This window comes from Gekko japonicus, unplaced genomic scaffold (genome assembly GCF_001447785.1).
Source record: "Gekko japonicus isolate JY-2015 unplaced genomic scaffold, Gekko_japonicus_V1.1 scaffold1913, whole genome shotgun sequence".
Classification (NCBI taxonomy): Eukaryota; Metazoa; Chordata; class Lepidosauria; order Squamata; family Gekkonidae; genus Gekko; species Gekko japonicus.
In genome coordinates, this window is record NW_015161461.1 from 88,366 (window position 1) to 101,211 (window position 12,846).

Consider the following 12,846-nt stretch of genomic DNA (forward strand, 5'->3'; position numbering starts at 1 on the left):
CCCCCCCCCCAAGCACCAAGAATACAGAGCATCCCTTGCCCCAGCCGGGGAGTTCCCGTCTATACCTTGTGGCTAAGAGCCACTTCTGTTTGTGGAGGGGAAGGACTCCAGTGAGGGATAATGGCATAGAGTTCCGCCTTCTGAAGTGCCCCTTTCCTCCAGGTGAACTGATCTCTGTTGCCTGGAGGTCAGCTGTAGTAGCAGGAGATCTCCAGCCACCCCCTGGAGGCTGGCAACCCTATTCTGATGCGATGGGAGACTTTAGACAACACACTTATGCAGCATAACTCCAGTCTCAGCACACTGAGATCAACCCACAGGATTTCACTGCCAGATCTTCATTAGCTTTCTTCAACTATGGGCTAAGAGCTGGTTGAAAACAAAAGCAAGCAGGGACAGAAAGGGCAAGAAACTGGACCTTAACACTAAAATTCAGAACCTAACAAAGGTTAGTAAAATGTGAAAAAGAGGGCCAATATTAAAAACTAAATGTAGGAAATATATAGAAAAAGATACACGTGTTTATCAATTACAAATTTTAAAACATATATAAGGGCCCGTTCACATCAAATATATAAATAACATGGCAATTCACACGGCTTTAAAAACCTGACCTGACGCATTTCGGCCTGCGTAGGCCTTCCTCAGAGGTAAAGCAATTGAGTGGCAAGATGGCTATATAAATATAATGCACTCATGTAGACACAATCAGAATGGATACAAAATATAAATTCAATTGTTGTTGTTGTTCAGTCGCACAGTCGAGTCCGACTCTTCGCGACCCCATGGACCAGCCACTTCTGGCACCCGTGCCATAGGTTCGCCACCACTGGTATAGACTTTTGCTGCAAGAATTGCCTTCTTTGTGTTGCCACAGTGTTCTCAAGAAAAATTAATAAACACATGTATCTTTTTCTATATATTTTCTACATTTAGTTTTTAATATTGGCCCTCTTTTTCAGATTTTACTAACCTTTGTTAGGTTCTGAAAACAGAAGCAAGCCACATCACCTGTTCCCTGCTCATTAAACTCAGTGGCACGTCCCAACAACAGTAGACTTGACAGTAGCTTAGAAATGGGAGCATCTCTAGCTGTGAGAGAACAGATGCCACTATGAAGTCACAGGGTGAGAAATATTGCTGTGCATACAATAAAGTGCGTGTTTCCTGTGCAATGGACCAGACTGTGCGATTAACACAGGCCCATATGCATGCAAGTAACTGACAGCGGAGCAAAGGGATAGCTGCTTATAGTAAATTGCTGTCTTGGCTTAAACTGACTTTCAGGTAAGGGAATAAAAGACATTTTAAAATAATGTATAAGCAGCTGATGCGGCTACATATGCCTGGTCAAACCTGAGTCAAGCTAGTCCATGAGGCAACGTTAACACAAGAACAACCCCCCTGGTATGCTTTCCAGGAACATCTGACTGGTCACTCACTTCTGGAAACAAGGTACCCAACTAGACAGAACCTTATCTGGACCCTCTGAGGTACTTCTTATGCTTTTCTGTATTAGACCAAAGACCCACCAAGCCTTCTACCATGGGAAGTGGCCGAGGGAAGGTAACAAGCACGGAGCTCTCCAGAGTCCTGAATGTGGGGGGCCCAGAAGCGTGCGTGGTCTAGCATGATTTATGGTGCTGAGGATGCATATGAAAAAGTATACAGAAAACAATCCTGATAAAAGAGAATGAAAAACATAGGCTGTGCAATACACCCAAGACTGTCTAATTTTCTACATCAATAAAAACTCCATCTTCTTTTTGTACCTACATCTTGAGGGCATAGCAATTAGGGCTGCAATACTAAGCACACTTATCTAGGAGCTTACTTAGAATCATAGAATCGCAGAGTTGGAAGGGGCCATACAGGCCATCTAGTCCAACACCCTGCTCAATGCAGGATCAGCCTATAGTATCCCTGACAAGGGTTTGTCTAGCCGCTGCTTAAAGACTGCCAGTGAGGGGGAACTCACCACCTCCCTAGGCAGCTGATTCCACTGTGGCACAACTCTTACTGTGTTGTGTACTGGGTTCGATGCGTAGTGAAGACAGACGCTGTGTGATTAGCAGCTCATACTTTACTGGCACACAACACAACGACAAACAAACGGTCGAACGACCAACTATATACAGTCCCCGGTTGCCACCCACAGGTGCCATGGGCGGGTTTGAACTTCCCGCCACAGTTCCTATAGGTGCTGACTAGGAGTCTCAGGATCCTAGTCCCCATCGTTCTTTTGGAGCCAAGCTCTCGTCAAATACCGCTGGCGCCTAGTGGTGGTCAGAGGACATAACATACTGTCAAAAAGTTTTCCCTAATATTCAGCTGGTACCTTCCCGTCCTTCATCTAAACCCATTATTATGAGTCCTATCCTCTGCTGCCAACAGGAACAGTTCCCTGCCTTCCTCTAAGGGACAGCCCTTCAAAGACTTAAAGAGAGCCATCATGTCCCCCCTCAACCTCCTCTTCTCCAGACTGAACATTCCCAAGTTAGTCCCCACTGCAAAATCTCACCTCACTGGCTGATTCACAAAACCATTGTGCCTATGGCGAAGGGTTAGCATGACATGAAGGATACAGAGACCTCAGAAAATCTTGGTTCACATCCCCATCTGGCCACTAAGCTTACTGTGTGTCCTTGGACAAATCACCAATTCTAATTTCCCTCAGAGGGACGGAAAATAAGATGAGCCTGCCTTCCCTTGTTGGCTTGTCTTAAACCCAAGTTGCCACCCAAGAGGAAAACGTCACACATTGAGGATAAAGCAGTAACGTTCGCCTAATGTACGCTTGCCAGCTAGTTATGTTTCTAGTGTGCCATTCAAAAAACCAACTACCAAACACCCTATTTTCCACAATGACAGCACGGTCACCAGAATTCACTCTTTTGAGAAGCCTTCATGCGACTGTGGCACACGTGTGGGGGGAAAAGGGAGTAGTCTAAATACCAAAGAACCTCTTTTTGATATCTGTAATGCATCTCTGTCTGATCGAGAGCTTTTGAAATGGTGCTTCTTTTCAAAATGTTGTAGGAACTCATTAGATTAAAGATTTCCCAAATCTGATCCAACTGTACTCAGACGCTACCATTTCTACCATTATCATCATCATCTCCAGCAGCAACAATAAATACATACAGGAAAATAAAATGAACACAGTAATAGCTACACTACCATCTTCCTAGTCATTATGCCTAGCCCATTAAAAATAAGCGAAACTGTGAAGTGAAATGACGTACTGCTTATATGAAGCTGGAACAATTCCACTTAAGCTGCCATATAGAGGTAAATGGATTAAAGTCAAAATAGTCTTGAGAGGAAGAAATCGGTACCAAAATTATGATATGCTTATCATATATCCAAAGTGATTATCTTAGAAATGGAGGGCATTGTCTTATTTGTACAGTCTACAGTGTTCACAGCTTTGCCTTTTTCAAAAGAAGATTTCACTGAATATTTATTCAGGCAAATGAGATGAAAATAATAAGAACCGCATCATCGGCCATTATAAGCTATAGTCCATGAAAAGGTAGAACAGTATTCCCCAAACTGCTGGTAGCCGAGGTTCATTTTTTAATTAATTAAAATGGGAGTCATGCGTCACTCTTAGACCTGAGAAGGGCTACTTTTATAGTGCTTAATAGTAATAGCATACCACTTAGTAGTAGTAGTACCACTTATCCTTCGAAGAATCTAACCTTGTGTAGCTTATTGTGTAGCTTAGGGCTGCACTGCTCCTTGTAACCTAAGCATCGCATGGCAGAATTAATTTCCCCCAGCAAACGCTGATCGGGAGGAGGAAAGGCCAGAGCAGGGACTCATGCAGAGACGCATCCAGCACCCTCCTCTGGGGCTGGAGTCATCAGGCTGGGAAAGGACTTGAATCTTTTCTCTCTCTTCATATTTCCCCTGAAGCACACTAGGAGTTCTCTCAGAGTATCCAGCCCTGCTGGAACAGGGGGAAAAAAAAAGCAACACAAAATGCTCCAATACCTTTCTAGCCTCTGCATAGTCATGGCCAGCGTCTTATTCAGCTCCTCGATCATCCGGCAGCCTTGGGGGTGAATAGGTAACGTGTTGGATCCGGAAGGCAAGTGTGGGCTGTGGCTGCAGTACTGATGCTGGTGCGCCGCTAGCTGTGATGGCAGGACCGTGTGGTGATGTGGAGCCATGGGTTGCTGGGGACCCTTCTGAGAGGAGTAAGAGGCGAGGGAGTGGTCTGGCCCCACTAAAGGCATGCAGATCATGACTTTCTTTGGAGGTAGCGGAGGCGACAGTTTGACGGGCATACAAGGCAGTTTCACGGGAGCGCCAGCATCTAAAACACAGAAGTTTGAGAAATTCAGACATAAGCCCTTAGCAACGGAAACATACACACAGACAATACAAGCCCCCCGGTGGCCTCCTCCTCATGGGATGTTCTCATACCCTGCAGTGGGAGGGAGAGCACTGCAATAATGTGGACGAGGCTGATCGATGGGACCAGGCGAATGGGGGGAGACCCATGCCATCAGACCTGTCCACATGGCTGCAGTATTCTTGCATGTATCACAGCTGTGCCTGAAGAAGGAACGTGATCACCGGTTCGGGTAAGGATCACACTAGACGCCAGGAGGAGCCAGTTCCAATCAGGGCTCCCTCTAAGCTGTGGAGTCCTGTGAGCAAAAGTTCTACTTTGTGAGCTACTGGCATTAGAGTTGTGAGCAAGCAATTTGGCTGCTGCATAAATTAGTTTGCTCTTGGAGCCATCCTTCCTGAGTTAAGACAAAAATGTGTGAGCCAGAGACTAAAAAACTGTGCGCTAGCTAGGCAAGCCAAGTCACGGCGGGGGATCGTAGGTCTTCACAGGATCCCTGCCGCGGAGACAGCAACATGCGTTGCACCGCCATTGCCAGGTTGTGACGCTACGCGTCGCTCTGGCAACGGGGCTGTTTGGAGTCCCGTTGCCAGAGCGATGTGTAGTGTCACATCCTGGAGACGGCGGTGCAACATGTGTCATCATCCCCGCGGCAGGGATCCTGTGAAGACAAGCTAGTGCGCAGTTGGGATGCCTAGTGCTAGCTCACACCAACTCAGCTTAGAGGGAATACTGCTCTGGAGCCATCCTTTCTGAGCTAAGACAAAAATGTGTGAGCTGGAGGCTAAAAAACTGTGAGCCAGCTCACCCTAACTCAGCTTAGAGGGAACACTGGTTCCAATTCAGATACTGCAAACACCAGTATCTGAAACGTACACATTAACAACATAACAGCTGCGTTAGACTCTTCTACTTTGAGAGGCTGTGCTAAAAACGACGCTTAAAAATGGCAGTCTAGGTTTCCTATCATCTTCCTTCTCTTCTCCAAGCCAGGTTTTGAGCAGCCTGAGAATCCTGTCAGTATCTCTGTGAGTTAGTCAAATAAGCAGGGTTTAAAGATCCCATGTGATACAGGAGACAAAGCCTTTGGGTGGCACTGGAGAGATTTGGCTTCTAATCTCTGCTCAGTCATGAAGCATACAGGGTGGCCACAGGCTTTCCCTATCTTTCAGCCCTATGCTGTTTCCCAGAGTCATTGTCTCAGGATACAAGAGGGCAACACCATGAATGCTGGCTGCCCTGAGCTCTTTAAGAGAAAATGCGGACAGATAACAGCCAAGAAAACTGGTAAAAAAAAGCATGGGAGGTCCATTTTTACTGAGAGCAATGCTGATCCAGGACACTTTTCTACAGACAGGAGAGAGTTTCACAGCCATGAGAATTCAGCCGTTGGTTCTTCATGACAGAGACGCAATACAGTGCAACAGACCAGCTCTCGAGATAGCAAACTGGTATTATTTTTCCTTCCAGAGGTAGAAAAAACTTTTGTTTGGTAGAGGAGTGCTCTGGGTTACTTCTCTGTAGGAGACTTCCATGGGGAAGTGACTGGGAAACAGAAGCACAAAGGGTGGTTGAAAGGTAGAGGTGAAGGAAGGAGCTACTTAAGCAGTGCTGCCTGAGGCTGTGCCACTGTGTTAGTATAGCTGGATGTAAAGGTAAAGGTCTCCCTTGCTCGAAAGCCAGTCGAGTCTGACTCTAGGGTTGCGGTGCTCATCTCCGTTTCAAAGCAGAAGAGCCAGCGCTGTCCGAAGACGTTTCCGTGGTCATGTGGCTGGCATGACTAAACACCAAGGTGCATGGAACGCTGTGATCTTCCCACCAAAATGGTACCTATTTATCTACTTGCAATTTCTTGCTTTCGAACTGCTAGGTTGGCAGGAGCTGGAACTAGAGACGGGAGCTCACTCCGTCATGTGGCAACTCGGGTCTTGAACTGCTGAACTACTGACCTTCCACAGCCTGCAGTTCAGCGTCTTAACCACTTGAGCCACCACAGCTCCATAGCTGGATGTACATATGTACAAAAAACAATTCCCTGTATTGGCACACCCAAGTAAGATGGAGCGAGCTGCTTAGGAAAGCAACGTTCCATGGAAAAATCAAAACAGGCAATAGCAACCGAAGGACGAAAAATGGAAAGAGAGCACAAAGAGGATTTGCTCGAGGCTCTGAAACGAAGACTGAGTGTTGATCTAATAAGCAACCAGGGTCTGGCTCTTTGGGATGACCCTTATATTTCTTCCCTCTGTGTGACCATTTGTTAACTGGAACATGTTATCCATGGCATGACCCTAGAAGACTTGGATTTGTTATAGATCATCAAGTGTTCTTGGGGAAATTTTCACAGATCAGTCATGTGCGAATCACTGAAAATGCAGCTTCTCAAGAGCCACTCGATGGATTCAAAGCAAAGAGTTGGGTCTCACAGATCTGTTCGAATCAGTCTCCATTAGTGCAAGAAGCCTTCTACTGGAAGAAAGCACCTCTCCTTATGGTACATATCCATAGGATCCAACCCACTGTACAAGGAGACAAACTCTGGAAATGTATGCTGCTTTCCACTCATTTCTGTAATGGACAAATTTATTTGGTGACAGGCAAATTTAACTTGCAGACTTCACCACTGCCATCTTTGCTTCTGTCGTCTACTAGATGCTAAATGGATCTGGCATGTGTTTTTAAATGACAGAAGCAAATGCTGTGCTTTTTGTATTTCTTATGCAGACATATCCACACCAGCTGAACATGTTTTAGCTATATCCTACATTAAAAAAACATTAAACAACAAAAGCACTACAAGATTTGCAGTATCGACATGTTATCAGTACATCTAATTCTTAACATGGCCCCATCTGTGGATACTTAAATCCAGAGATTCGAGCCATGAACAGACAAGGCAGATCTTTTTTTACAAATCCAAGAAAAGCCTCGGATTTGCAGAAAAATCTAAAATGTTTAAAAAGTGAGGTAAAACAACCCAAAAATAACAGATAACCTTTAAGATAGGAGATATCTCAGTGGTCACTGTGGCGGTTCCTAGGCGTCCACAACAATATAGCCAGCCTTCAAACCTTGGCTTCTGTCACTAAAAGGCATGGGGAGTGCCCTTTTCAGGGCCATCAGTCAATCCTGCACCCTTCCCCCCTCCTCTGCAGGAAGGACTTATTAGGGCTAGGCCTAGGGTTGCCATCCCCCTGATGAGGGTGGGTTTCCCCCTGATTCTGGGCCCCCTGTTCCACCTTCTGGCCAGCTGGCCAGTGGGGAAGCCTCGCCTCCAAAGAGCACCACAGCACCCAACATGCCCAGTGCAATGACGTCACCTGGAGGTGACATCATTGTGCCAGGACCATAGTGGAGGGGACACTCTAGCATTCGGCAAAAAAACTCTGTGGTGACCACAGATTTTGGCCAAACGCTAGAGCACCCCCCACAATGTACCTAGTACGATGACATCACTTCCAGATGATGTCATTGTGGTGCACACACTATGTGTGCAAGCCTGAAGATCCCTGAGAAGAGTCAGGAGCCCCCCCCCCACCAAAAGGTAGGGACCTGGCAACTCTAGCTAGGCCTAGCAGCAACCACTTGCAACTTACTTCCATGCAACTCACCAAGGTGTGAGAATGGCTACCAGATAATTTGATGCCATACAAATCAGCTGAGCCCAGCACAGCCTCTGTACAACCTGGCCAAGACTGGCAGTGGTCACCACACAATTCACCTGAATGACAAGAGGTGTTGCATGGTCATGGTGCACCAGAAATTGAGATGCACTGCAAAGCTCTCCGATCATGTCGCCTTGCACATATTCAACGGATTGATTTTTTTTTAATTCACCATACATTGAACTTGCTCATGTAAACCGGCCTTTAATTCTACTTAGACTGGGACTCTGGATGAGTCTCACATGTCATCCGAGTCCCCACAAGGCTGACAAAATATCAACATTCCTAAAGCTGAACGCATTCTGCACAAAACTCACTTTGACACTGATCTTGCCATGGGCTGAGATATCCAGTAGTAAAGTCTATTTTTGCACTGGAACCTATTTAAAAAACACACGTACACACACACACGTTTAAGAATTAGAAGCAATCTCAGAAGAAGAATTCCAAGCGGAGACACTTTCTGTGAACACGTTCCTCTTACTGCTGTCTCCGCAAAGCAAATTATTATCCACCTTCACTCTCCATTAGTCACGCCCAGAGTGTCTTCATTTGGCTCTTCACAAAAATAACTCAGCGAAAAGAAACCCAAACCAGATGCTGAAACTATGTGGGAAACTCGAACTCCTTCATTCTGATTGTGAGAATTCTCATTATATGAATTCCTTCAAACAGGGCCTGAGAAAGCCTCTGGAGAAATTAGTAATGGAATAAGGTTAATTTACCTCCAGCCTTGGAAGGATGATTCATTAGAACCAACTGCTCATTTCCAGAGACTATGCAAAATTGAATTAACGCCCCCCCCCCCCCGAGGACAATATAAAATATCTTAGAAATATGTCTCTTGGCCCCTCCATTCCAATTCTATGCATGTCTTCTTGGAAATATGTCTTTTTAATCTCACTGGGGACAAACTAGAGGTTACGATGGAACCATGTGTAATATTAGCCTAACTTTGGGTCTCCGAACTTGTTGGTCCTATAGGCACTTTTTGAACTTTGAGATAGGATAGTGGGCACTGCCACAAAATGGCTGCCATGAATAGGGCCAATCACGACATTGTGAGACTCCGAGCTGGGTGTTTGAATGGGCTTCCTTGAAGCTCCTCCTGCACTGAGTAGATGTAGGAAAGTTGGGAGTGGTTCTTTGCTCCAGGGAAGAGAGATCGTTTGGTTTCTGTTTCCAGACAAAGAGTAGGTCTGCTCCTTCTTTGCTGCCATAGAGAGAGGCATCCAAGCCAGTACTTAGGGCCAAGGTGAGTGTGTGAGGCGGTGACCCAATGGCACAGGATGAACCCCGTCCTTTGCTAGCTTGGTAAGGAATGATCTAGAGCGCCATGTTTTTTCCCCCTCCTATTCTATTCAAGATCCTTTGAATTTTATTCTTAAGAAGTAGCCACCAGAAAACTAATCGTCATGAGCAATAGTACCTTTCGGTGCCACACCAGAGACTGCTGGCCTACTGGCTTCCTCCTTCCTGCAAAGCTTCATTTGTGACAGAGAAGTGACAGGGCTGGATAGAGGGGATGCTCAATTAGGGGTGGGCATGGACCGAATTAGGGATGGGTATGGCGTGAAAAAAGGTGGTTTGGTTCAGGGTCAGAAATGAACTGGCCTCACATGGACTGAACCAGTCCAGCAAGATTGGGATGTGGCACAATGGGGGAGGGGAATCTCCAGGGAAGGGACATTCCTTCCCCCTGGCTGTGGTTCTCTGCAGCCAGAAGAAAGGGGGGATCACCCGAGAAGGGGCTTCCCTGCCCCCTTTACACTGGTGGTGGTGACAGCCAGGAAAAGGGGGGGATCGCCAGGGAAGAGGCTTCCCTTCTCCCTTTTTCCCGGCTGCGGTGAGCCAGAGCCAGCAGAAAGGAGGGGGTGAAGTACCCCTGTGCAGGCATTCCATTTAAGCTCTTCTACCTGCTCCCCACTACTTTTTGCTGAGCGGCGGGGAGCTCCCAGCGGCTCAGTTGTTTCTCTCTTCATGAACCATCACAAGCCTCCGTGAATTGCACCAAAATTTGTGGTAGTTTGTCCCGGTTCTTCAGTTCACGAACTCTGGTTTCGCGAACCCTGAACAGCCCAAAATTCGCAATGTGCTTTGGTTCGTCAGTTGGTTCGTGCCCGTCCCTGTGCTCAATCCGTTCCTACCTGCCATTTCCCCCTTGAAGCTCCTTTTCCCTAACCACTGTTCTCTCTGAGGGTTCTATAACTGGATTGAGGGTTCTATAACTGAGGGTTCTATAACTGGATTGGCATGTCTGGAATCCCAGCAGAGAAAACAGTGGTATAATATGAAAGAAGGAAAACAAATTTTTCACACCGGCAGTTCTAGCCCAGTTATTTCACTTATTTACCAGCATCATTCCTGTCACAGGGTAGCAGAGTTCCCTCTAAGCTGAGTTAGTGTGAGCTAGCTCACAGTTTTTTAGCCTCTGGCTCACACATTTTTGTCTTTGCTCAGGAAGGATGGCTCCAGAGCAAAGTGATTTATGCAGCGGCCAAATCGCTCGCTCACAATTTTAATGCCAGGAGCTCGCAAAGTAGAATTTTTTCTCACTAGACTCCACAGCTTAGAGGGGAGCATTGGTTAAGGGTAGGGAAAGATGTTACTTTAGGAAATTTGGCTAGCACTGGGGTGGTGGTGGTTTGAAGACAAACGTGTATCTTTCTGTTCTGCCAATGTCCCCTTTCTTTGTAGCCTGCATTTTGCTACATGGCCTAGGTCTGTGTTAAGTTCAGATGAGAAACTTTTGTAAACTTTTGTAAACATGTCTATTTTACCAGGGTTGCCAGTTCTGGGTTGGGAAATACCTGGATTTTTTTTTTGGGGGGGGGATGTAGCCTGAGGAGGGTGGGGTTTGGGGAGGGGATAATATACCTCACGAACAGGGCTGAAACTCTCTGAATCAGGTACTAATGCTGTACCCTATTGGTTTGGGGTGAGTTTGTTCTCGGACCTATAGCAGGGGTGGCCAAACTTGCTTAACGTAACAGCCACATAAGAATAAATGTCAGATGTTTGAACAAATATTGCACACACGTTTTTATTGGAAAATATGCAGATTTGCTTTTTATGAACATTAAATTTGACTGTGTGGAAGAGCTACATGCGGCTCCCGAGCTGCAGTTTGGCCAATCCCTGACCTACAGCATCCTTCATCAATGCTGGAACAAAAGACCAAATAACTGCAGAGTGGACAACCTAATACAGAAGAACCGTGGAGCAAAAATCCATGAAAGAATGAGGACCAAAAATATCTCTACAATGGGACAAGTCGAGCCACAGATTGAATGAATGCTGGAGGAGAAAAATGAAGAGTAAGGACAGCAGTGATGAGGTTCCCCCCCCCTTTCCTGGAAAAAACCAACTCCCAAACAGAAAGCTACAAGTACAGGAGCAATGGCTGTAGCTGAAACAAGCACAAATAATTAGGAATGGCTCAAGTGGATCAGAGCGAGGTAAGGGGATTTAAACTGGGTTCAGTAGACATTTCCCCTCTTTACACAATATTGAGAACTGTAGCTCCATGAGGCCACGAGGGCCAGGAATCTTTCAGAGAATCTTAACACAGTTCCCAGCATACTTTGAGACAAGGCACAGCACTGAAAACTAGTATATAGGCTTGGGCTAGGGTAAAAAAAAATCCCCAGCTCAGTACTCTGGGCCAGATCTTGGCCTGAGCTACTACGGCCTGCAGTACAGGAGAAGGCCAACAAAACTGAGGGATTTCAGCTAGTGAAGAGAACCAAAAAATATGGAAGCTGTAATGATGTACAAAACGCTTATAATCTCACAATAATGATGCAAAAATGGACAGTCAAATTGAAGTTATTAATTCCCAACAATTATCAGAAAGATGGACGAACTTCTCCGGAGTTTTGACATTCGTTTTGTGAAGAACGTCTTCCAAACAGCAAGATGTTTGGAGGAAGTTCTTTATGAAACGAATGTCAAAACTCCGGAGAATTTTGTTCATCTTTCTGATAATTGTTGGGAATTAATAACTTCAATTTGACTGCCCATTTTTGTATCATTATTGTGAGATTATAAGCGTTTTGTACATCATTACAGCCAGGGCTTTTTTTGTAGAAAAAGCCCAGCAGGAACTCATTAACATAATAGGCCACACCCAACAACAGAAACTCATTAGCATATTAGGCCACACCCCGAGATAGCAGCTTATTAGCATATTAGGCCACACCCCCACGTTACCAGAAGTGTGGTCATCCAGCCACACCCACCTTTTGCTTCTTATTCTATTTACTTTGTTGTCAAAACCAGGGCTTTTTTTGTAGCAGGAATCCTTTGCATGTTAGGCTACACACCCCTAATGTAGCCAATCCTAATGAGTTTCTGCTGTTGGGTGTGGCCTATTATGCTAATGAGTCCCTGCTGGGCGTGGCCAACCCGGGAGCCAGGCAGAACTCCGTTCCTGTGCGTTCTTGCCCCAAAATAGCCCTGATTACAGCTTCCATATTTTTGGTACAGGAGAAGGCAACAGGCATGGCTTCTATGCCAGTGGAGTCCAAGGCAGATCCCTGAGATGGTGGAGGGGCCAGGTTACGCAAAGCTTGTCTGGCCACAGACAAGCCTCATCTCCACTTTCCTCCCATTTTCTTTGTTCCACAGATGGAGGTTGCATTCTGGGGGGCACTGGGGCCAGAAAGGTTGCCTGCTCCTGACACAGGCAACAAAAATTCTGCCGCGTAGACTGGGCCAAGGAGCCTGCCAATCTATCCTATATTGTGATACAATCTGAGTACCATCTATTGTGTTTGCAAATCAGTGATTAGCATTGTTACGGAGAGGGGAATTTCT

At 46.0% G+C, this 12,846-nt stretch overlaps 1 protein-coding gene across 1 annotated transcript in view; it reads right to left on the bottom strand.

Annotated features, from left to right (window-relative positions):
• PHACTR1 (phosphatase and actin regulator 1) overlaps positions 1-12,846 on the bottom strand; it is a 233,509-nt gene that overhangs the window by 67,734 nt on the left and 152,929 nt on the right. Inside the window, exon 6 of the mRNA XM_015429100.1 lies at positions 4,000-4,324. Within this exon, the coding sequence (XP_015284586.1) occupies positions 4,000-4,324 (325 nt within the window). The remainder of the gene's footprint in view (positions 1-3,999; positions 4,325-12,846) is intronic.